The 26,803-nt window shown below is 37.9% G+C and overlaps 2 protein-coding genes and 1 long non-coding RNA gene across 4 annotated transcripts in view; 2 read left to right on the forward strand and 1 right to left on the reverse strand.

The window, feature by feature from the left end:
- The window catches only part of LOC144647395 (protein NipSnap homolog 1-like), a 32,752-nt gene extending 12,166 nt beyond the window's left edge, over positions 1–20,586 (forward strand). Inside the window, exons 4-9 of the mRNA XM_078507200.1 lie at positions 6,559–6,629; positions 13,975–14,115; positions 16,297–16,328; positions 16,673–16,767; positions 17,130–17,213; positions 18,764–20,586. Of these exons, the coding sequence (XP_078363326.1) occupies positions 6,559–6,629; positions 13,975–14,115; positions 16,297–16,328; positions 16,673–16,767; positions 17,130–17,213; positions 18,764–18,828 (488 nt within the window). The 3' untranslated portion in view covers positions 18,829–20,586. The remainder of the gene's footprint in view (positions 1–6,558; positions 6,630–13,974; positions 14,116–16,296; positions 16,329–16,672; positions 16,768–17,129; positions 17,214–18,763) is intronic.
- The window catches only part of LOC144647408 (uncharacterized), a 40,682-nt gene that overhangs the window by 11,516 nt on the left and 2,363 nt on the right, over positions 1–26,803 (reverse strand). The window lies entirely within an intron of this gene.
- Positions 23,875–26,803, forward strand: part of LOC144647377 (inactive peptidyl-prolyl cis-trans isomerase FKBP6-like) — a 34,945-nt gene continuing 32,016 nt past the window's right edge. For both annotated transcript variants that reach the window (XM_078507181.1, XM_078507182.1), the window contains exons 1-2: positions 23,875–24,006; positions 24,125–24,224. In XM_078507181.1, coding sequence (XP_078363307.1) covers positions 23,914–24,006; positions 24,125–24,224 — 193 coding nt within the window. In that variant the 5' untranslated portion in view covers positions 23,875–23,913. The remainder of the gene's footprint in view (positions 24,007–24,124; positions 24,225–26,803) is intronic.

Consider the following 26,803-nt stretch of genomic DNA (forward strand, 5'->3'; position numbering starts at 1 on the left):
ACTCGCCGGGGTGATTCCAAAGGCGAGAGACGTGCGATGCACGTCGAATCCCCATCTCCCTGGGGTTATGCCATAACTATGGAAAGCGAGAAGATAGCAAATATGAGCAAATGATAGCAAATAGAGCAAATAAAGCAAACTAGAAAAATGAAAGCAAATATAACAATCATGTGAAAGTGAAAAATCACGAGCAGTTTGGTCGAAAGAAGCGAGATTAATATGATGAGCACCCAATATGGAATACTTCTGATTATAAAAGTAGTCCTGCTTGTATTAAGTGAAAGAAATAGAATGTAAGGGCAAGGTTTATTTCTTCATCCAGTTTTCATCAGTAAGAAATGAAAGAGAACCTAGATCCTTATAGGAAATTTTTTAAACTATTCAAATCATGTTAAAATGCTGCCAACAATCTTAAGAAGTGGATTCCAAGTTCATCTAAGCTAAAATTCTTTGAGTTATCGTATTATATCAGTGAGCACAGGACAAAACACACGTAGAAAGCATTTTTCACTCAAAAGTTGTACCTATGTATTGTGCAACTGAGGACATCAAAGCATAAGAAAAACCCACGTTTTTATGTATTTAACAAGAGAAGATAAAATTAAAACACTGTCAGTCCAAACCTATCATGTGTCCCATAGAGTCATTTCTCTCAGTGGTGATATTGAAAGAACCCAGGGCCACAACCAATGCAGTCAATATCACAGAACATATGCTTCACCAGTAAATCCAATGTCACTTTAGAAACCAGGTTCTACTATAGAACTCACTTATGTCGAGGATGTAGAGCCTCACAACTTATGATCCTAATAACCATTTACTCAGCCTACCAGACCCCGAAAAAGAAGTCACAGAGTGGCAGTTATAAAAATGTCAGTGAGGGAAATGGGCTGATGCAATAATAGTTCAGGCAGTGGCAATTTCTCAGTTTTAATTATATTGCTGTCAAATAAACTTTTCTCCTGTTACTGTTGTTCAACCCATAATTTGACAAGGGATCCAGAAATATTACATTGGGCACAAGGTGAAACTCACTATGTATCTACCGTAGAAAAAAGTACTAGTCATGTAGCTCTGACTTTCAAAAAAGACAAAGTGGCAACTAGATGCAAACAAACTAAATGATAAAACTAAAAGCGTAAAGCGTGAGAATACATGAAAAAGAGAAGAGCTAATACAGAATTTAGAAAAAGAAGAATAAGATGCCCAGGAAAGATACAACAACACTGAAACAATACGAAAGGAAAAACTAAAGCTTTACAAATCGGAAAAGGCAAACAGAATACACCTAAACGAAAGCAGGAAAGAAATTAAGAAACCCTCGAAAAAAAAAGAAAACATAAAAAAAAAAATTAAAGGAAAGAGAAAGTTAAAAAACCGTCAAAAAAAAAAAACAATAAAAGAACCCGAAGATGTAAGAAAAGTAAAAAAAACAAGAGAAGTAAACAGAGAAAAAAATAGAAAAGAAAGGAGAAGAGTAAAATAATACTTAATAGAGAGAAAAAAAACTGCAGTCAGTGGATTGTAAGCCTAGAGTAAATGTAATAATAAGTAAAGGCTAGATTTTTGAGTGTCACTGGTAAGGAGGTAATAAATATTAAAGAAAGGGTTCCATTTAAAGTTAAAATATTCCTAAGAGCCGAGTTACTAAGTTAACTCATTAGAAGAGCAGTATACCTCGTACCTGATCCGTGAACCAGAGGGAGTTTATGTATACAGTGCGCCCAGACATAAAATATAAAAGGCGCCTAGTAACACATAGAGTAGACCAGAGGTAGTAGATACTGTAGAAAGTGAAAGAGTGAAGGAGAGGTAGTCATGAGGAGAAGAGATATTAAGGATAAAAAAGCAAATCATAATGGAACAGGGAAATAAAACAAAAGAAATTATAAGTGGGAAGCCCAAAATAGAAGGTTAGTATGGAGTAAGTCGTACAAGGCATTGCCCCGAATTTCACAAATACAGTAGAGAGCCGTGTGCAGAGCATGAAGTATGCCAGGAGTACCCGAAAAGATCTGGATAAGGGCCCCACAGTGAAAAGCGAAGAATTTTGTCTGCAAACAGACAGCTAAGTGATATGTAACGCAACAGTGATTAAGGGAAAGAGTTTCCCTTCCACCAATGCGGATATCACCTTGAGAAGACTGAAGAGAGCAAATAAAGAAATTTAGTTGAAAGCATAAGACAGCTGCGTCTTTGAGGAGGAGAACGTGAGTCTTTCATTCTCATACTCCACAAGGAGAGAAAAGGAGAGAGATGTTAAAGTTTAAAATAGAGTAGGTATTGTGCGCAAGCATAAGTCTGATGCCTCACCTCAGATAAGGTAAATTTCCCAATAGTTACGAGGGCGTTTAGTAAGTGGTATAGTATTGAGTTATTGGGGATAATTTGGCCATAAATAGAGACAACCTAGGATCCTGGAGAAGTACGAATTTAGATTTAAGGTAGTACCCAACAGAACATCAATAGAGGTCAGAAGAGTTTTGACCAGGTGCAGAGCAAGGGTTCAGTGTAGGGTGAGTGTTTCCGCAAAAAAAGAAGTTTTCATCACATCAAACATTCCCCCAGATTGTTCCTAAGTGGAGGTGCGGAGTTGGCAAAGTACTATAGCATTATAACGCCAAGATATCTGATACCATTGAGGAATAACGCACAGCCCCACTGTCAGCATAATATAAAGGGCCACTCAGCTGCAGATACCGCTATAGAGAATTTCACCTCGAAGTAACACACCAAAGAACAAGAAAGGGAGGTTGGAGTGGCACGAAAGATTGCAACAAATATGGGGGCGTGGTAACTTTGGGCTCAGCTAAAAATTTATCCCAAGTGATGTGGAAGCCTTTTGATTGAGGAAATAATGAGAAAAAAGATGATAAAGATTTGCTGAGCTACTGAATCGCTTGAGAGAGGGAAACCACTCTGAAAATAATAGCCATTTTAAAACAAAGACCTGACTGTAAGGCCTGGACAAGATAACTACCCTATGAACATTGCACATTTATTTACAACAAATGCATCAGTAGATAGTCCAAAGCACGTACCTGACAAACTGATAAAGCTCAGATTAAGGCTGTAGACATTATAGTTGGGGACAGAGATCTCAAGAAACAAATCAAAAATAAAATACCAGATGATCCAACAAAAACAATGGGTTTAATTCAGTAGTGTCAGTAGCAACTGCAGCAAAATATGATCTGACAACTAACATTGATGTGACTGATGGACTAACAAATGGTGCAGAGTGTGTATAGAAAAATAGACTACAGAGTTGAAAATTCCACCAGACCAAGTATTATTTGGTTCATTTCCACATCCTGACAAGGCAGAAACCAGCGCAGAGAAAATCACATTTGTACAAGGCAAACATAAATAAAAATTGGACGCCAGTATTAGAAGTAACAAGACAGTTTAGAGTCAATAAAAAAAATCAAGTTCAAATTCTCCCGACAATTCCCTTAGACCTGCTGCTGCCAAGACTATCACCGATGTCAAGGTGACACATTAAACAAGCAGTTGTTGATTTTCCAGCATCCACAAGGGAGCATATGCATTATGTTGGCTTGAGCCGTGTAAGAAACAGCTCTCACTGCATATTCTTAATTTAAATGAAAACAAAATAAAAGTTAGTGAGAAAGTTAAAAGTAAATGAACAGACTCAGAACAGAAGCAACTCTCAAACCTTTAGCAGTGTTACAGACTGAAGGTTCACCCCAAACAAAAACAATCTTGTTTCAGAATGTTAGATCTCTCCATCTCCACCTAGATGATATACAAAGTGATTACAACATTCAGAAAGCTGATGTTAACATTTTTTTGAAACAAAACTTTGCTTGTTAGATAGAGATGACACATATCAGATGAGGGGATTCACACTTTACAGAAATGACTTCAATCACTCTAACATAAGAACTTGTTACGGAACTGCTGTGTACATTAAGAATGATTTGAATTGTACTCAAATTCCATACAGATTCAACTTTAATAATGTAGAAATTACTTCATGATCCTGAGCCAGCCACTTCCAAATATTCATGTCATTGGTTGTACCGATCAAAATCTAATGTTACAACTTCACAGTTAATTGGTGCCCTTAATCATCTTCATAACTCTCTTTTGACAGAACCTGCAATTCCAACTGTTATCCTTGGAGATTTCAACATTAATTTAATGCAGATCAATACAGAACAAAAAGCTTTAAAAAAATATCTGATTACAGACAAAGGGTACACACAGTTTATAAACCAGTATACTACTGACTACCGTACACAAATTGATCACATTTATACCAATATACCACAATGTGTACAATCTGCAGGTACCCTGGAGTCATACTACAGTGATCATAAGCCTATCTTTATATCACTAAAACCTGTTTGATTGCATCATTCTTCCAGTTAACTTTCCAGAAACAAGTGATGTACATCATATGAAAGTAAAGCCGAATAAAATAACTTTAAGTATTACAGTACATACTCAACAAGAAATGTTATTTGAGATTGGAAAGTAATTTTCTGATTGGACAGTGATAAATGCATAAAAAGTTTTATATAGAATGCATATGGAACTTTTATTACTTAAATAATAAAGTTTAAAACTTCATTTTCAATTAGGCTTTGTAAGGTCAGTTAAGCTATTGCCGAAATACTGCAAAATTCTTCAAAAATCTTAAGCTTATATTAAAGTTTATTCAAAAACAACATGTGAGCATTTTGCAAACCTTTGAGGCTTTTCAACATGTAGTGACATGGCTGTGTGTAAGAGGTGCAAAGCAACATCATGGGGTAATCTTGTTGAGCATATAGTAAATTAAGCAAACAAACTCTATGAATTGCTCATTCATTTTGTACCAGTAATTTATTCGCAGAACTTTAAAGCATATATCACTTGTGCCCATAAATAACAAAATGCTCTATGTTCATGTCAATACATAATTACACAACAATCTATTAAATGACTGATATAGAAAACAGAAATTTTGTTTCAAACAAACAAAGGATATTTTGACTTGCTTGTTATTTTCATGTTCCAAAATACTTGGACTGCTACAACTTGCATAATATGAGCATAAACGTTTGGAGTGAAAAATACTCGCCCTCATTTTTTTGAGGGTAAGGATGACATGTCAGTTGACATGCCCTTCACTGAGAAGAAATCCAGACTTAGGTAGGTTCCTAACATTAAGAGGGTTCTGGGGTGGGGGTGGGGATTTCATACAAAGACTGATAAGCATTTGAACTACATTTATACACCTTTTACTTTATATTAATGTATCCTCTTTAACCTACAGCTGAACATGATTTTTCTTATTAATTATTTTTAGGTGCAACAGTTTATTCTTTGGTCAACATGTGTGGAAACAAAATGAACAGTGCAAGTTGCCAACTACATTTATCCCAAGCAACAGAGAAATGTTAACAACTTCGACACTTGCTGAGGTACTAATAGTGATGTTGAAGATGCAACACATTGAAAGCCCTTTTGGACATTGCCTGCAGGACAAGTTATCCTGTAAACTTCATGGAATAAAACTGAGAATTACATCTACAGTCTCTCAAAAAGAACATCAAGTACAAGTACTTATTATACTGCATGACTTCCTTGCACTTCGCATGTACATCACTAAAAGTCAAGGATGCCAACAAAGAAGATGCATTGCTTCAGAAAAATTCTACATTCTACATGACTTGTATGATATCACCACTTAATAACTTTTGCCACATGCAGAGTAATCAGTCATAATAACCAAACAATTAAAATGAACTTATTCTTTAAAGTAAAATGAAAGGAAGGTCACACTGTTATCCAGATGATACCTCCAAGTTGTGGCTATTAAATTATTTTTCTTGGCAAGTACTGTTATTATGTGTCCTGCTCCTGACAAAAATGTCATTCATAAGTTTTACAAACTGTATTTTTTTTACATATTTTTACAAAGTTCAATAAATACTTGTTGCACCTATTAAGTAAAGCTTGTTCATTTTATAATCTATCCTGCTCTTTTCTTGTCCCCAGAGGTGTCACTTATTTGTCAGCACCAAGAATCATGTAGTTATGGGCTCTGGGTACATGCCAAATAATTAACAAAAAATTGTGTTCCGGGTTATGGGCTTATGTCAACTTACAGTCTCTTAATCTCTTTAGACTTGTGAATGTTAAATTATCATTCTTGGACATTATTGTCATGGTACTGTATTTGTACCATATGCCCAGCTACAAATTTCATGCTACCATGTACATCCACTAGATCAGATGTACTACGACCTATGCATTACATTTGACCAAACAAAATGTTCCTTCATTTTTTACTACAGTACAAACAACTCAAAAATATCTATTTGTCACCCACACTAAGTAGCCATACATTTTCACCCTCACGATAATTTTCCGAGTTCAGTGGCTCGCAGCCACTTTGCCAGTTATTGAATACCCAAGCTGCTTGCTTATGAGAACTTCGATAGTATAATATTCTTACTAAATGGGTTATTTTGTGGACCTGGACAACTGACTGCTGAATAGATGTTGACCTCAACACAGAATTGACTGAAGTTTCTTTAACAGTTCACTTTTGGAAGTACAGAGGTGGATTTAAGTCAGTTGTGAAAGCAAAGCAGTACATCAGAGAAAACAAGGTTTGTTATGAAAAAGGAAAAAAGTCAATGTAGTTTGAATTTTATTAAATGAAAGCTTAAGGTTTCTATATTTTAAGCAGATAAGATTGTGAGCTCAAGGTTTCGTTCTCAAGAGACCAAATCTAAATCAACTAGTTAAAAACAACAAGAGGAACCTTACACAAAAGCAGTTACGTATACCAAGGATATCCCATTAAAAATATCAATAACATCCACTACATTAATGAGTAATTTATAGGTAATCAGTTGATAAGTCATTGATTATTGCTGATAATCAATGACTAATGGATAGGCCACAAAATGTTCTGTCATAATTGATGTCATCGATAAGATTACCGTATTTATTCGAATAAATGCTGCAGCGTTTATTAAATGTTTCGTGATTCGAGTGCGGCATTTATACAATTTATTTCTTGCAAAGAATGGCATGGTAACTGAACATTTTTTACTTTAACATTGTAATTTAAAAAAGGGACATGGAGTATTGCTAATGTCTCCAAAGTCATTTTCAGTATCTTCAAACATTGTTACAATCCAGGAAAATAATTATTTTAGGCTTGCTCAAACTTGAAAATTACTGCATTTGCTGTTTGAGTCTTGAATAACCGCCCGTGTAAAAAAGAGACCGGGATCCCGGCACGAACCGGGATCCCGCCAAGATCCCGCCAAGATGGCGATATCCCGCCGGGATCCCGGCCGGGAAAAAATTCCTGGCACATCGGGATCCCGCCAAGAATCTTGCCGAGACCGGGATCCCGGCAAGATAGCAGACTTCCCGCCGGGTTCCCACCTGGGTAGCATTTCCCGCCACGGATCCCGGCAAGAATCTTGCCGGGAATTATATTCTCACCAAGATCCCGCCAAGAAAAAAAAAATTTCCGGCAAATTTTTTACAGCGTGAATAAATCTCGGTAGTGTTCCCGGCGAGAACTCACTTCTCAGAACTCACCGGGAGAAAGTCGATGCTTTGAAATTCTCACAAATAATATAATGCTGTGGTCGGAACACAAGTCATGGCGTGTATTGATGAAATAAACTTAAAGTACTGAAAGTAGTACTTTATAAACCAGTTTGATTTTTAAAATGTCGAAAAATATTTAATACGTGACGGTGAGCCGCGGACGTGATTCTTTTTTTTTTTTTTTTTTTTTTTACATTTTTATTGCAATTACAAAACAGATTATTTACAAACACACTACTAACACTACATACTTATAACAACAGACGTATTAATAAAGGTCAGCTTCGAGCCAAAGTGGCGCATACTGCCGGAGCTTATCCCGGTTTCCTTAGCATTAAGCAGCTAGGAGTATTTCTACTCCCCCCTGGATGGGATGCTAGTCCATCGCAGGGAACCCCCCAGCATTATTTCGCCGGTACCCATTTATACACCTGGGTGGAGAGAGGCACTATGAAAGTAAAGTGTTTTGCCCAAGAACACAACACAGTAACCCTGGCCAGGGCTCGAACCTGGAACGCTCGCTCCGGAGTCCGGCGCGCTAACCATTAGGCCACCGCGCCTCCCATGACGTATTACCACTAACTAACACTAATTACAAGCAATATTTCACAGTCGGCTAGATTAATTGTTTTAAAACCTAATTGAATTTAACCTACTAGCACCTTGAACTTTTACTTTGACTAATTAATTATGTGTAAATTTCCTACTACTTAATTTAAAGATGCCATATCAACAATAACAATTTACAATAACATTTTTTGCCACTTACTGTAATGAAAAGCTTCTTTTTTATTCTTTTTTGCAATGAAAAGCTCTAGCTTTCGAATTTGTAGTGTTTTGGCTTTTAGTAAGGATAACGATGGTTTGATATTTTTGTTACGACATATATAAATGGTATATTTCCCTAACAGAATTATATGGTTTAACAAATTACTGTCTGGAATGTTGTCGAAACAACCAAAAAAGATGGTTATTTCGTCAAACTTATCAACTTGCATGTTTTGATTGTTTAGCCAAGAAATAACGGCAGACCAAAAATCTTTCGTATACACACACTTTACCAGAAGATGCTCCAGAGTTTCTTCGTGATCTCCACAAAAGGTGCATAACGGAGAAGGAATGAATTTCATTTTATATAAAATACTATTTGTGTGAAGGATACGATTTAAAATCTTGTATTGAAAGGCTTGCGTTCTGGTGTCAAGAGTGACTCGACCAGGCAATTGATAAATATTTTTCCAGTCTAAGGAGTTGGAAATATTATATAAAGACTCAAACTTAGCTTGAGCAGTTGGGGGAATTTGAACCCGTTTAACCAGGGCTGAGTAAATCGATTTAGAGCTCATACAGGTCATATCTTCAAAGTAATTTTCCGAGACCGTTTTGTCGATTTGGTTTGCATCATCTCCAGTCTTTAGAAGAAGTTTCCACGCAGACGGGATAGCACTAAAAACGCCGAGAAGGAGAAGATAATCCGACGAGGAGAGGTTTTTCTCTTTAAAAACTTCCCAATTTTTTAGTTTCCCGTCATTTGAAAGGATATCTCTCAAATGTACAAAACCTGCCTCCTTAATTTTCTTATTAAATATTGATTGTTTATTGATCAAAAGGTTTTGGTTGTTCCAGATAATCTCATTTAAAATGTCTTGTTTAGAAACAGGTGTGCAGCTTTTAAAATCAGACCAGGCTTTGAGGCATTCTTTGTAAAAAATTGGTATCTTGCAGGGAAGACACGATAATTTGAAATTGCATTTGAAGAGAAATTCTGATCCTACATTCTTAAGATAATGAGATAAGAAGGTTTTCCATGGGCTAACACTATCATCAAAGTACCTTTTGACACATACAATTCTCTGTGTTGCAATCAGGGATTCAGTGTGAGGCATCTTTAGGCCACCATCTTCATATTCACTGATTAAGGCCAGTCTCTTAATTTTGTCTTTACCTTTCCACACAAAATTGAAAATCACCGAATTTATGCTTTTAATTATATCCTTGTCAAAAGAAATAAGAGAGGCTCGGTACATGAATTTTGGCATAGCGAAGGTTTTAACAAGTTGAATCTTTCCGATCAGTGTTAAATTTCTCCATTGCCAGCAATTCAAAGCCTTTTTGATAGATTTTAAGTCTAAGTCGAAGTTGAGTTCTTTGCTTTTATCCTGATCGTAAGTAAAATAAATACCCAGTATTTTGATTGGTTCGTTTACTTTATTTATATCGAGAGCTTCGTGATGTCTGTGAGAACTTCCTAGCCAATAGGCTTCTTTTTTTCTCTTTGTTGACTTTGAGGCCAGAGCAATCGCCATAAATATCTAATAATGAATTCAGCGCTTCATACGATTATTTATCTCTTAGAAAGTTAGTTAAATCGTCTGCGAAGGCAGTACACTTAATTTCTTTGCCTTCTACTTCGATTCCTGTAATGTCTTTATTTTGTTTGATGGCAGCGAGAAGGGACTCCAAAGCTAAAATGAATAAATAGGGCGATAGAGGATCCCCCTGTCTAACCCCTCTTCCGACTGAAAAAAGCGGAGTTGCTATTCCACTATTCATAATGCAGCTCGATATGTTTGTGTAAAAAATGCGTACCCACTTTATGAAGGACTGTCCAAAATTGAACTTTTTTCAAGACCTTAAATAAAAAACTCCAACTTAAAGAATCGAAAGCCTTCTCGAAATTGATGGTGACCATGAATCCGGGAAGATTGTGTGATTTTGTGTAATCCATAATGTCGCTTATAGTCCGAACAGCATCAAAAATGTTCCTTCCTTTTACAATGCGCATTGATCAGCACTGATTAAATCTGAAAGAACTTTTTCTAGTCTTAATGTTATTGCTTTTGATGCGATCTTTACATCGACATTTAACAGAGAAATAGGTCTCCAGTTGGCGATATATCTTTTATCTTTATTTTTCTTCTCATTAAGTTTAATAATACCTTGTTTTTGCGAGTTCGCCAGTTCTCCATTTTCAAAGGAACAGTTTAGAGAGTCGACTAAAAGGTGACCCAGGGTTGGCCAAAAGACTTTATAAAATTCTGCTGTCAACCCATCATTACCGGGAGACTTTCCATTAGTAAAGGTTTGCAGAGCTTTGAAGCACTCTGCGTTTGTAAGGGCGCCATCGCAGATATTCTTGGAGTCTTCACTAAGACTTGGTAGGAGACAGTGGTCAAGGAATGCGTCGCTTAAAACGTGATGGTTTGGTAAGTCACGGTTAGAATACAATTCGCTGTAAAAATCGTGCAAATCAGACAGAATTGATTTAGGATTGGTAATTAACTTACCATGTTTATCAAAAATTCTGCGGACACATGAATATTGCTCATCTTTCGGCTTTCTAGATTTAGAAAGTATTTGTCATTTTTCTCACCATATTCATACCAATTGACTCTAGACCGGATAGCGTGGCCTTCGGTAATGTAGTCGTACAGAGAATTATATTCGCATGTAAGCGTTTCGAGCTCTATAGAGTTGTCCTCCGTCGGATTTGCATCAAATATCTCTTGGCGCTCTTTTAATTTTTTTTCAATTTCGCAAAGACGGCTTCTCCCACGAGGAAAGTTTTATCAGTCTAGACGAACTGGCGCGACAAAGAGGCGCGTGATAATAAGTGAAGATAAATTAAAAGATAAGAATTTTTATTGATTCGCGGTCTGTTTTTCAAGCTTTTTAAACTCTTTCTTACCTTTGAGGAACCTTAATACCTTCGAACAATCCAATGACAAACGTCTATGACAAATTTCTGTCGGCCTTTTTCTTCCAATTGCAAATACAATCAGGAATTCGCTGTAATTGCGCTTTTTGCATTAAAAAAATCATCTAGATGCTATTTTTATTGTGGCTCCGAAGAGGTTATCAGACTGAGCTTTATATTTTTAGAGTTTATTTACCTTCCCGTAGACCACACACAGCGCTTCACACGGCGAAGATGTTCCCAGAATATTCCCGCCTTTTGCCGCAAGGTGTGTGAACTGAGCGTTTCGATTGGCTGCCTTAGGTCACATGGGCAATTGTACACGCGACAGCTTGCTAGTGTGTTCGACAGCACTATCTTGTGGGATTCGTCACGGAATAATTTGTTGACTGAGCTATGTACAGCTGAACTGTGTTTTTTTAAAAACTACAAAATTCGAACAGTGGAAGGAGATAGACATTTTGAATAAGGACCATTCAATGTGAAGTTGTACAGGTCTGTTGATGCTTGAGACGTAAACTTAATGCTTAATATTGTATTGTTATTTAAAAAGCTTCGGGAAGGAATGCTTCTTCGTCTCCTCTGGTCTCCTTCGGCGATTTGTTCGCAGATGATCAAAAGATAGTTCGCTCGTTTGGTAGATCACATCATTGCATCTTCCTTCGCTTGAGCAAGAGGAAAAGGTTAGTTGCCTTTATGTATTCATTGTTTCGTTTAAAACATTTTACAGAAGAATATTCACTTTTTTGCTTGTGAACTAAAGTTCACGCTCTCTCTCTTGTTTGCGAAATCTATGTGTTTGGTGCCAATCAAAGGCGCTTTGAAGAATATTCACTTTTTTGCTTGTGAACTAAAGTTCACGCTCTCTCTCTTGTTTGCGAAATCTATGTGTTTGGTGCCAATTAAAGGCGCTTTGTTAGCCCACTCGTGAATGAGAATACTAAATGTATTGGTGTAGAGCTATGAGCTATGATTCTGTCCTTTTGTGAGCGGCATGTTAGTATAGAACTTGTTTGAAGGGAGATATGATCACGTTGGTTCCTTGTGTTTACAGCGGACGCGGGTAATCCATTCAAAAGCCTTCGTTATATAACACTAATTTCTACCATAAAGTGTAAGCTTGCTTATGCGTTGTGTAGTGGTAATGCATTGGCCCTCCAGTCCAGCGGCCGGGTTCGATTCTCAGCGGGGACGATTAATTTTTTTTTTTTTTACGACAATCTATTTTACAATTTTATACAACGTCTTTTTTTTCTTTCTCCTTTTTTTATGAATCTATTAGAGATGCAAATCGAGATTTTCGGCAAGATTATGTCCGCCGGGAATCTTGGCAAGATTTCAAGGTTCCCAACGGGATTATGGCTGCCGGGAATTTCGTTTCCCGCCAGGAATCCCGGTCGAAATCCCGCCGGGATCCTGCCAGGATTATGGCCGCCAGGATTTTTATTCCCGCCAAGAATCCAGCCGGGATTGCTACCGGGATTCCCGCCGGCCATAATCCCGCCAAGATTCCCGCCGGGATCGCTACCGGGATCCCCGCCGGGATCTCACCAAGATCCCGCCAAGATCCCGGTTGGTTTTTTTACACGGGCGCCGCGTCATGATGCAGTGTTTATTCGAGGGCAGCATTTATTAATTTTTCTGCTCTGAAATGCGCCGTTTATTCGAGGGCGGCGTTTATTAGAGGGAGGCGTTTAATCGAGTAAATATGGTACTCATCAGTATCATCATGTGCTGCAAATGAAATTTTGCATTATCAAAATCAATACAGTATGAAGAAAGGAAAGTATACAGAACATACCACTACTAGAAGATCCACCAATTATATTTAGTCATCGATTACTCATTGATTATTGACAATAACTAATGACTAATCAGTTGATTATTGATGATTACCCATTGATTATTCATTTATTCATTGATCATAGATGAGATATCCTTGGCATCAATTGCCTCATCTTGATGCAAATGTCATTTTGCTCCTCGTAGAAAGGTTTTTAATGAACAAAATACTGCATGCACAGTAAATTGGTGGATTGCTTAGTACCTGTACTTCTAGGCCTATTAATCTTAAGCTATGTATGATCTTAAAGAGAGCTGCTTAAGATTTATCTTTTTCTGGTACATTTGTTTACACATCAGTGACACACCCTCCATTCTGTGCACTCATTTAAAAAAGGAAAACATTTGATTTCCTCATGCCTTCTAATAATGTAAAGTATGTGCTTAAAATCCCATGGGGGTACTCCGGCTTGTAAATGTCGGGGATGATCAAATAGAGGCAAAACTCAGGACCCAAAAAAATCCCTTAGTCTTCCGACATTACCCAAAAAAATCCCTCGATTAAAAATAACCCCCCAAAAAATCCCTTGTTAAATTACCCCTAAATTGCCAGGAGGGGCAATAATATAACACAAAGAAAACCATAAAAAATTGAACCCTTGTGTTTGTTTATTCATCATACCATAATTACGCCAAGGCCGCACCAAGTTCGTTTTTAATACCCCCCAAAAATCCCCTATTTAAATCAAGTCACCCAAAAAAATACTTGCCAAATTTTCCAACCCCAAAAAATCCCAGAATCAAAAATTTCAAACCCCAAAAAATCCTTCGATCATCCCCGTCATTTACAAGCCAGAGTACCCCCCCCCCCCCCCGGGCTTAAAATGACCATTTTTTGTCTCCAGGAGTTCCTTGAGTTTGCAAGGAGGAGGCGAACCATGTTAAACAACAGAGAAAATCAGCTACTCCATGAGTTTAGTTTCTTTGGTGAACCAACGCCGCGACGTCCAAGTCATATTTATGAGCTAAGGACATATCATTTAAAGGTATCATACTTGCTTATTCTTTTCTATCCTTACCAAGTCTTTGCAATCATAGGTCGTCATTTCTATTAAATACAAGGAAGTTTTAAATCCAATAGATTTAGTTTGATGTAGGTAACACCATTGCCATGCATACCCAAATTTGCAATAAGCTAATCAGAAGCCTTGTATACTGTCCTGATTCTCTTTGTTATCAAGTCCCTGACCTGAAAATGCCAGATTTGGACACAGTAAATACCTTATCACATATGTACATTTAAACCTTTTTGGTGTTCTTCAGAAGCACAATGAGGTTTGTTTGGTCTCACCATGGAATTTTTTTGCTCAACTGCATCACACCTAAATGCAAATCATAGCTTGGCTATCTGGTCTGATATGCTGCCATAGCAAATATACCAAAAAGAAAATCTGGTATAATTATTGTACTCTAGCTGGACCATGGTTTACAATTTAAGGTGGTTGACTTTTCTTTTAAGGGAAGCCTGCGAACACAGACATATTTCCAGTCATCGCTGGAAAGAAGTGACAACTAGAAATACATACATGTGTTCGCAGGCTATGTTGAGGGTAACAACTCTTATGAATGCAGTTTGAGCAATACTATGTAGCAAAGAAAGCCATTCCAAAATATTTATTAAATAAATGTAAATGTAGAACCAGTTGCTGACATGACAAATAACAGTAAAAGTGAGTCCGCTATGCGAACATGTGTGGACTTTCATTTGAATAAAAGTTGACATGAATTAATCAATGAGTTACTGTAGCAGTCAACAACTTCAAGTTTCAAATCGAGTAATTCAAGATACAAGGCGAAAAAACAAAGAAGTTATTAATCAATTTATTTTTACAAGACTGTTGTAAGAACAAAGTGTACTATTACTTGTCTTATGCACTACGCTTCAAGAAACACACGTTACCATTGCCGCTTGGGATGTCACCCAATGTGAATGAGCGTGGTGTGACCCTTTGTCACGTCGTTCACGAGAAATGCCTTTTTTTCATGCAAATAAAAACCTAGAATCCTACAAGAACAGCAGTTATTAGACCAAAATCCTTTCCTTACCGCTAGCAAGATAGGATACTATTTTCATTAAAAAAAGAAATGTTGCGTGGAGCACGTGAACTGTCTCGCATCGCTTGTTTACACAACCCTTACTTTTTGTGTAAAGCTTGTGTAAACAACTCATCGAAAAACTTATTTTCTTTCAATGAGTTCTTTTTTAACCTTTTTGGAATAAGAACGTTTCAATAAGCTTTCACAAAAAATTCCTTAGTAGCTTGCGTAGAAATGCGGAGAAATATAATTTTCTGTTCACGAAATATTCACTTGAAGTCGGTGTTTTGAGAGGCGGCGAAGGACGTTGTTTGAACCGACAATTAAATTATTTTGTCGCACGGTTTGGATATATGCATATTCTACGGTTCGATGTTATTTTTATTCTTTTCATGACAATGTTTAAGTTCAGTTCTAAATTCGACATCGATCTTTTGTTAAATATACTACTTGAGAGAAATGGAGCAGGTGAATTATATCCCAGAGTCCAAGACAAGTAAAACAACATGATCAGCGAACTTGTTTTGATACAACTCATTGTGCATTCATTGTGTGTGACAAAGCTGAAATAAATAAATAACCAGACATTTGATTCGTTTTAATATGCGAATCAAAAATGCTTAAGCCGCACAGAAAAACAAACACTGCGGAAAGTGAGTCAAAAGTGTGAAAAAAAAGAAACGTAACCTACAACCGCAGTTGTTCAGCTCATTAGATATGCAGATTTCAGCCGTCGCGATTGTTATTTCACTTTTCATCTACGCCACCGCTGCCTTGGAAGTTGTTCCTTGATGTATATTTCCAGCCACCACACGCTCTTCGAAAGACGTGTCAAAAAAGGCTTCTAGATTCAAGAATAAAGTGCGACTTACTCGATACTGATCGAATTTCTGGGTTTACTGCCTTGGCTGCCCATCTCACCGAAACTTCGGATTCTCCGATCACTGTCGAAAACTTCTGAAAGCACTAACCCGAGTTATCTCGGAAAGTGACCCCCCAATCGCTTTCTAAGTTGTTTTTATTTTTGGACAGTCGAGGGTTAATTTTCAAGTTCTTCTTTGGGTTTTTATAATGCACTAGTATTTAACGATATAAACCTATTATTGTTCTATCGCCATTTTATTTTTCAGCCAGGAACTCTCATTGAGTGGGGAAACAATTGGTAAGACACATACTCTAGTTAAACTTTTGTTTATCCTGCTGCAACACAGGCATTTCATCTTATTGGTGATGATGCATAAACACATCTCTTTACAGACAACTCTCTCTAAAATTGGACACCGTCGGGACTGGCTCCAACTGTCTGTTTTAGAGAGGTGTCCGTCTTGTAGTTATAGGGAGCTCTACTTACAGTAAAATGACTGAAAAACTGCAGGGACGGGACCAAAACCAGGGCTCCTCTTAAAGATGATGTCCATCTTATGTTGGCTGTATTTCCATTCAGACCAAACAAATGTGCAGTAATGTGATATTTTTAGAAATGTTCATATGTGGTTTATTTATCAGGGGCCAGGCAATTCAAATCCGACAAGAAGAGGATGATGCTGTAGCAGGACTATTTTCTCAAATTGGCGAGCTGTATGTTGTTCATCACATATGGGGTGAGCATTGTCATTAGTTTTCATCCCCTTTTTAAGTTAAGTTAGATTAAAGTGGTCCTCTGTGTGAGAGTACATCATATGTATTGTACAAAATAGGATCATAGGCATGTTATGTATGTATATTGATTAGCTGTTTCCCCTACACAGCCCCCTGCATGTATTACATGCATATTCTTTAATTACCAAGCACCCCAGGGGTGTGTGGCTCAGGTGGGTGTGGACAGCCCCACTTCAACATCTCATTTTCCTGTCTGAAAGTCAACGAGTTTGTCTCCATTCCCAAGGTATGCATTGTGTTCAAAAATGGCTAAGGACAAGTCAGTAAGTTATTTTATGAAACATATGTTTGATTGCATCCACAGCCTATGATGATCTTGCAACACGGCAAGAGATCAGACAAAATCTGTGGAACAGGCCTGGTTGGGACACCTGTGTTGCGAACACTGGTAGGTGAAGACTTTTAAAAACCAGACTGAGTGTGATTTTTTATGCAGTTTTGTATACTAACTGGCACTCTTAAAACTGTACTTGAGTTGACAGCCCCTACAGAATAGACATAGACAGAAAAAATAACTAACAATTATTCGCCGAAGGCCAAGTGATTATTGTTGAATAATCCTTAAGATGAAGTCGATGAGATTATTCAACAACAAGAACTGCAAGCAGTTTATAATCGTGCGGGTAATGTTTGACCACCTGACCTCTTACAGTGCTTTGGCTTAAAGGCACGGCACCACACAGTAAAAAAAATCTTTAGAAAAGCAGTCACTTGAGAAACACACAAGTCGTGTTTGCGTTAGTCACGGAGTGAAGGTGACATGAATTTCCTTTACCACGCCATCTTTCACGCCAAAATAAAGAGTAGACTAAGGCCATGCCATTGTGTTTCTCCGTTTAGCGTCTTCCGACAAGCTTTTGGTAATTCCCCTGGCGCGAGGACGTGTATCCCGTGCTTTGACATATTCTTGCTGAGCTTGCAACTTACGTTTCGATAACGTTTCGATTCTCAAAATACCGTAAACTCAAAACAAAAATTGGGATATCCAGAAAATAAGTCGTCGTTTTGCAATATTTAACACGTTCCGGGTAAATTGTACGACTTGTACTCGCTCCGAGCCAAACGCTTGAGTAACACAACAATAAATATTTCACACAAACAGAGCGCAGAGTATTCAAACAGAAAATAGGTGAATGATTATTTATATAGCTACAAGCGAGAGATCGCTGACATGGGTCTGACGTAGTGGTAGTTTTAAATAGCTTGGACATGTCCAAGCGGTCTTTGTTTTCGCTATGTGATTATATTCAGCCCTCTCTTCTTGTAAAATATGGAATGAAACAAAATTATACATTTTAGAGAGTAGAGTGTTCATGTTAAATACGAGTGATCGGCTGATCTCTATTAAAAATATTAAATCTTGCGTGACCGTGACAGAAGAGCCGACTGGGCCGTGTGGGTCTGGATCGATTTACCGACAAAAAAAAAAAAAATTCCGTGCAGATTATGAATCGGGCCCAGGCCCCGCCCGATTAATAATCACAGAGTCTGAGGGGGAAAATTGTTTTAGTAGTTTTCAGAGGTGCCTTGAGAACCATCTTTTTAAACTATTTTCAGTCCAAAAGCCATGATAGTCAATTTGCAAAATTTCAATGTTATAAGAAACCATAACTTGTAGTGGTTTCTTTCAAATGAAGAATAATTTTATTCAGCAAATTCGGCCATGTTTACTTGCTTGGATGTCAAAGGTGGCATGGCTAAGAAGTCAAGCCTTCAAATGCTATAATCACCTCTTGCAGGGTGATTATACATGTAGCCTGATAAGCCAAGTTTCTCAACCAATCAGAATGCCCCAATTCTTGTAATCACCTTTGACTGAAATTATACCAACAGCAGTTAGCATTTCATTTCACATATTGATCAATTTTGTAGCAGTACACATCATTCATTTCTGGTCAAAATAATATGGAACATTTTCTTTTCTTTCCATCCATTTAGTTCCACTCATTCGTCGGATGGAATCAAGAGTGATGATCCCATTACCATTTGGACCTCTGCAGTAAACAAACCTAGGGTGTTCATTTGGCAAGGAAACATCAAATCGTTGTTATAGGATGATATTTCTTGCCATCAGTGGAAAGGAACTGAAGTCTGTCCACTGCTCCACATAGCTGTTATAAAAGAGAACAAACGGTTGCCTTACATATTTTCCTTTGAATTCTGGTCAACCTTGTTATGAATCAAGGCAGCACAAAATTTACATTACAGTAAAAACCTGCATGTAAGAACCTACATTTTTTGAAGTCTGGCAAAATAGATACTTGTATATTAGGGTAGTTATTGGCAATGTAGGGTAAATAGGTCCTTAATTAGGTTATGAATTTCTATGAAGGAGATATTTATTGATTTCAATTTATATTTTAATGGCCCAAAGAATACAAAAACTAGGTAACATAAAAGTTGTTGATTACCAGAAAAATAAATAAACTTGGGTTTGGTCCTTGTACATTGTAAACCTCCTTTGTGCAAGGTCCAAGAAGACATTATAGTCTATACTTTATATATACCCTTTTCTGTTGTACCAAAAAAATATATTTGAAAATTACAGTTTGGTATTTTCTTTTAAAATAAATTTGCAATCTCAAAGTCAAACTCCTTGGTATAAATGTTTATTGTAATTTAACTGTTACCCACATAAAAGAACCTGCTTAATCTTGATGGCTAAACAGGTTTAATTACATTTTTGGATATTAAAAAGGTGAATTTCTGCCAGCAACCACTAGGTTCTTACACGCAGGTTTTAACTGTATGTCATACTTTGTAATCCTTATCAAGTGTTTAACGGGCAATGGATGGTAAAGTGAAGACAAGTCTGTGGTTATTCATCATTTGGGAAGTTAAGGGTTATTGGGTTGGTAGAGTATAGAATGATGATTATTTTAACAAGAGTTCTATTGACTGACTGTGAAAAGCCTTCTGGTAGTCAAGATTCCTTCTTTTCAAACAGTGATTTTCAAGGGTTTGTGGGACTGTTTAGGTATAAAGCCCAATTTTCTGAATGAAATGTGAAACATGCCCAGTGATGCTCGTTTACCCACACTTGGCTAGCAATTTGGACATCAAATTCAACTTGACAATTTCTTATTATGAAGTAAGCTGATATAATACAGATAATACAACAGTTTTCGTGGTTAACATGGAACCAAGGTATTCAAACTGTGTTACAATGTGCTGTTCGGAGTTATAATGTTCAACTGCGGGACACTGTAACAAAAATGCTCCATCTCATGCAATCTTTGGTATGTGACATCTTAACTGTTGGAATTGTGAAATGCTACAGATTCATCTCGACTGTTAATACGTGTCTTCTGTGTGTGTAGAAAGCCTTTATTTCATGTAAAGGTAATTTTAAACACGGCATTTTGAGCATAAATAGTGGAGTACTGTTGTTATTTTGTATCTTCGTATGAAAGGGCCGGCGACGGATGTTTTGAAAAGAACCCCTAAAAAAGACCAATTTGGGCGTTGCTAAAAAATATCAAATTACTAAAAATAGAATTTATATTTGTATATTGCTTCGTGTGGTATCCTAAACGAGACCTCGATGGCTAAAATGTTGGCGTTTAGCCCGAAACACCCAAAGTGCGGACTGATCAAAAATTCGAAATTTTTACCCCTTAGCGGACGAGCATCCCCGCCCCTTTCAAATGGGAGTCCTCCGCCCCCCTTGGACGCAACTGAGTTTAAGTAAGTCGAGTAAGTACAAGCTGTTAGTAACAATAGCCAATCATAAAAACGTATATAAAGAAACAATTAAAATGTGTCGTCCTTTGGAGTTACTGACAAAAACATAGAAACCCAGTCTTCGCCGCTTCCAGCTAATCAGTATTCTCGTCTTTGATGAGAATTGTGGGCGCATCCGCATCTGTAAACACTCAAAAAGACAACAACTCAAAGTCTTTCTTGATTTTTTTTACTGTAGGTTTTCGTTCAGGGCATGTTGCACTTATATCTGATTTTTACTTTTACAGCCAGCGCTAAACGTACATTGTCTGTTAAACAAACTTGTAGGATTTCTGCGGGGAATTTGCTGAGCAAAGGTACTTGGAATCTAAAATCACAGATGCCGATCATCTCTTGCGGAGAGTAGCTATCTAACTTTAACCTGGAAGTAAATTGTAGACATGTTTGGGTACAAATCTCGGTGACCTTGAAAAACTTGAGAAAATTCCCAGACTTACTTAAGAAAGTGAATATAAACAGACCTACCGGAAATATCAACATAAAGAGTAAACGACCAATGACAAATTAGAAAAAGCTAACACTAATAAAACACAATAACAGGAACCTTTGAGGAGGTCCAAACCAAGATCAACAAGGATTTCCAAGTTCGTTTACCGTGGTAATGAAACCTTCAAATACAAACACTCGACAAACACAACCTAAACTTAGACACTTCTTGTGAGAGCTTCTGAACCTTGATTATAAACCTTGGACAAAAAACTTGAGTAACCATAGCCTCGAAGCACTAACCCAAACATGTCCACTGATGAAGGCTATCATTCCTTTTCTGTCCTTCCCCTTCTTAATGTTGAGCCAGTCCCCAACATATTACTCACAATTTATAAACATAGGCACGCTAAGCGTGCAGGAGTTATTTTTTCAATTTATGGGGTGGCTTGGGGTGAAACTGGGCGATTGTCCTGTTGGGATGGTTTATGCCAAGGGTTGAGCTATTTGTGTATGGCAGCCCACGGAGTCACTTTTTGCACAAAATTTGCTTGCAAACAAAATAATTTTCACGTGCATTTTGATACATCAGAACTGTTTTATTCAATACGTAAATTTTCATCATTTAATTGAAAAAACAAAAACTAATTCAATTATCAAAATGTCACAAAATGGCACGTTCTTATTCTGTTTAAAGCGGTTATTTTGTTGCTAGCTTTCTAGTAACCATTTCCTTTCTTTTGTTTGTTACGGAATACTTTTGGCTTTGGCTTTTTGCCAAACACTGTAACATGATATTGTTGTTTTTCTCACTTTTGTAACATGACACCTTTGTTTTTTAAAACGAACGTAACACGATACCCTTGTTTTTCTAGAAGAAAGCCACGTCTCCATATAGACATTGAACGAAAAGTACTATAATAAACGAAGTAATAAACGAATCAAATCAAAAACCACTTTCTTCGGGAAAGTTCTTTAAAGCGCACTACACCTGGAGTAATTGTTTCCTGTCAGAACTGTTCAACAAAGATTTTCGTTCATTCACAACGTAAATTCTATTCAACAAACAAGAACTAATTGAGTTATCAAATTGTCACGGAATGGCACGCTCTTAGTCTGTTTTTACTATTGATCGTAGTTGCTTTTAACAGCAAAGTTAATACTTGTACCTGTTCATTAAATGTTTGAACGAGATGTTTTACAGTTGATTTTAATAGTTTACTTTTGCCGCCCGCTTTGCGAAGTTTGTTGGGAAATTGGAAACTTTGTTATGAAGTTGTCAATTACGTTGCGAGTTTTGCGAATATAATTGCGAACTTCGATACAAAGTTCCTAACTTCGGCCCGACTGAACTTTCCAAGTTTGGTAGAGGAGAAACAAGACATGTTGCTCGAAAGTCAGCGATTTCTGAACTAGATGATTTTAGAACTGGTCAAGGAAGGTTCAAGTAGCTTGAAGTGCAAGACAACGTTTCGCATCAGCGATCACGCAAGTGATTTGCCGATAAATAAATTTTATGCATGTAGAAATTTGGTCAAATTTTAACTTTTCTGTATGAAAACACATATTTAACGATTTCTGTAAGGCATAATCTTCACTGTCTTCAATTTCAAGTCTTCTGCGTTTATAAACCGGATGAAACTGGATGGTTTACCCATATATAAAATTGATTTTAATCGAAGCCGACGCGACGCGACAGGGAAGACTAATTTGTTCGAGACATGTTTACCGCTCGCGGAACATAAACGTTTTTCATTTTTATGACATTTGTTTCCAACAGTTTAGCGTAGCAAAGCCCTTTTTGATAACATAATTACAGAAGGTTTTAATAAATTCGGGCCGAAGTTGGGAACTTTGTATCGAAGCTCACAATTTGATTCGCGAACTCGCAACCTATTTGGCAACTTCGTAACAAACTTAATTTCCCAACGAACTTCGCAAAGCGGACGGCAAAAGTAACGACAACATTATTCTTCAAATCTACATTGTGCAAATGTTATATGTAATTTTTACTACGGTCAGGAAAGCTAGCCTCTCCAAACGTACGCTCGAATAAGAAGAATAACAAGTTAGTGTTGGGCCTTTTGCTCACGGCGTGTGCGTTGTAAGTAGGGGAGCGTTACGAAAAACGTTTTTAATCCAGAGTTAATTCACAACTCCCCAATTCCACCTCCTACAAATCTAAAATCTTCGAACGAAATCGCTCACTACAACTGTGTCAGATTGCTTCCCCCTTATAAACTACAATTTGATTGGTTCTGATAGTACCTGAAATCTGATTGGTGTGACAAACAAACATACTTCACTGACTGACTGACTGAATGATTACACGGGAACATCACGCCGACTAAGAGCTATTTTTGAAAAAATAACTCAAAAATCTGCAATAAAATACCGCTTAGAAATTTTCCCTTTTTTGTAACTCTCTAAAAAACTTTTGCCGGCTTTGCATTGGAAAGCTCTTTCTCCTCCGGAACATGTCTCGGAGAGTGCGTGGATTATCTACGTTGAGTTTAAAAGAAAGCAAAACTTTATCACTGAGTATTCTCATAATAATGTTGTGAAGCGTACAGTTATTAAGAATGTAAGTTATTTTGGTTGATTGTCAGTTGTTTGTCATTTTGTTACTTCCGTGCGAATCTTGTGATGAAACACAGTTAGTTATTCCACAAAATCAACAGAAGTAAATGTCATGACAAGTTGCAGACGTTTTGAATAAAATAGCATCATTCAATATTGTTTCTCAATTTCTGTATATACCCGTATATAACACTATAAATAACGAGGTAGCTGGATCATAAGGCGGGGTTTCACTATCACTGTCACTCTGTCACGTGACATTGTTATGAAACTAAACCCCAGACTGCCCCAGACTTCTGTCTGCCCGCGCCATTTTGTATTCGGCTGACGCTCAAAAAATGGAACAAGAGAGTGAACAACAGGATTCAATGGATGCTCCCGAAGTTATCGACAGGTTGGAGGATCTTGCCCTGTCTGGAAGAGAAGGATATGTATGTCGTTTTATCAGTAACGAGTCAAACGAAAACACTGAAAACTTGAGAAGGTTTTATGATGCGCACGTGTGTTCGTGTTTTGACAGCGATTTTTTGTCTGTGATGTGCTTTATAGGTTCCCAATCGATACACAGTGCCGTTACGAGAGGGTATTGATATCAATGACTTGGTACAAGGGGACGGTACAATGTTTGAGACAGATCTTGATAACATGGGTAAGTTTCCTCAGTAAGCCTGTGTTGCCCGACACGAGGATAGGGCTTCTATGCAGTCTTGTGTTAACATTCCAAACATAAGATTACTGTGTAAGATTCGGTGTTCTGAAATCTAGGATGCGATTTGATCTGGCGGGTTAATCAAATGGCAAGCTTTAAAGCTGTTTAAGGAAAACTTTCAATTAAAAACACATAGGGTATAACTATTAAATAAGCTTACTGGAAGTTGCAAATATTAGCGTAATGCACCAGTCATTTGAAACCCCCGCCTCTCCCCCCCCTCGGGCATGAGCGGGGCATTCACTTTTTTGACAAGTGAAAGCAAGTGAAGTCCCCGGCCCCCGGGAGAAAAGTGAATGGTGAACTCCCCCGCCCCTTTATATGATCCACACACATGGTAATTCATGTAGAAAACTTGTTATAACCAAGCACAACAAGGGATGACAGTAAAGTCTGTCTCCGACCCATGAGGCCCATACAGCCGGAGATTATCCCGGTTTCCGTAGCATTAAGCGACTAGGAGTATTTCTACTCCCCCCTGGATGGGATGCTAGTCCATCGCAGGGTTACCCCCCCAGCAGTAAATTCGCCAGTATCCATTTATACACCTGGGTGAAGAGAGGCACTGTGAGAGTAAAGTGTCTTGCCCAAGAACACAATGCAGCGCCCTGGCCAGGCCTCGAACCGGGGCCGTTCGACTCGAGCGCGCTAACCATTAGGCCACCGCGCCTCCCTTCCGAGTGCGACAAAACTTGTCGCACTCGGAAAGTTCATTTAGTTTTTGTCACACATTCGTTACATATTTTAACAGGACGCCGTTGAACATTTGCATTTTTATCTTGCTGAAGAAGGCAACAGTAGTGGCCGAAACGTCCAAAAACAATATTTTTAGCCAGTGTCAACTTCTTAATTTGTTTTTTACAAAATTTTTTAACATGCCTGGCTCCCAGGGGGGGGGGGGTACTCCGTCTTGTAAATGACGGGGATGATCGAATGGAGGCAAAACTCAGGACCCAAAAAAATCCCTAAGTCTTCCGACATTACCCCAAAAAATCCCTGGACCAAAAATAACCTCCAAAAAAATCCCTTGTCAAATTACCCCTAAATTGCCAGGAGCAGCAATAACATAACACAAAGAACGCTTGTTTTGATTATTCATCATACCATAAAAACGCCAAGGCCGCGCCAAGGCACTTTAGTTCGTTTTTAATACCCAAAAAAATTCCCTATCTAAATCAAGTCACCCAAAAAATACTTGCCAAATTTTCCAACCCAAAAAAATCCCGGAATCGAAAATTTCAACCCCCCCCCCAAAAAATTCGATCATCCCCGTCATTTACAAGCCAGAGTACCCCCCTGGGGCCTGGCTACAACCCGGACATTTTTAACCTACGTGAGTATGCTTTTGATCTATCGTGTGCTGCTTCAATTTTCTTCATGTTTTTTCACCCTCTGGAAAAGAAACCGCCTGTGAACCCCCTCCTCCCCTCGGAAATTTCTGGGTTTAAACCCCCCCTCCCCCTTGGAATTTCCTGTGATCATCCATGGGGGAGGTATGGATATTTTCTGGAACCACACAATTTATTGTATTTTACCTCTACTGAATGGTCACCTAGTTAGATAGCAATGTGATATTTTAACACAATGATTTAGCAAAGCTTGTCCAGGCTCACCAAATTAAACTATGTGGCCCTAAATCAAAGATAATCACAATATACAGTATTGTGAAAAAGTTGTGCACCCGAAAAGCGCGAATTTCGTTCTTTGTTCTCGCGAAATTTCGCGCGAAAAGTCGCGCAAAAAGTTCGCTTCACTTCAAGCGAAATTTCGCGAGAACAAAGGCCGATAATTCTTCGAATTTTCCTTACCTCAACGATAATTCGCGATAATTCGCAATATTTCGCTACTCATTAGAAGAAAATTCGCGTGCAACTCAACAGTAGTTTGGTCCCCTTCGATTAAAGTTCTCCGCGTGATTGATACGATCGCCTGCTCATGTTACTTGACACAAAATATATCTTGGTTACCGTTCTTTTCAATTTGATGTAGCGTGAACAACAACTGTTCCATATTAAGTCTAAATAACACCACAACAATCTTGAGTGATAACAATAATTTATTACTTACCAAAAATTCCAAGTTCATAAAGGCAAACAGTGTGTTCGCAACAACATTCACGGAAAGATCGCGCTGATATCGAAAGCAAAATTCGCTTCAGATGTTACTAATTCTCGCATATTTTTCGACCCTTTGATCCAGATAAAAGACAAGCATTGCAAGGAACCTTTCCATAGACTTTTTCTTCTTCACTTAGGCGTAAAAAGGTCTCAAAGTGTACGATTTCCACACATCAACATCGCAAAAACATTCAGGAATCGTCTTGTCGAATCAACCTCGTGCCCAGGACACTCTGCCATTGTCATAGCAACCGTTTGGCCCCAGATCCTCCGAGTGTGTGCATGTGTTCGTTCGCTCGAAAGTAACCTGCGATCAGGCTTTCTTTTTTTTCGCGGCGGAGGGAAGGAGAAAAAAAGGAAAGCCTGATACAATTACTTGTCAAGTCGTCTGCCGCCCCCTAA

Source organism: Oculina patagonica, chromosome 3 (genome assembly GCF_052425735.1).
Source record: "Oculina patagonica isolate OP01 chromosome 3, crgOcupat, whole genome shotgun sequence".
Lineage (NCBI taxonomy): Eukaryota > Metazoa > Cnidaria > Anthozoa > Scleractinia > Oculinidae > Oculina > Oculina patagonica.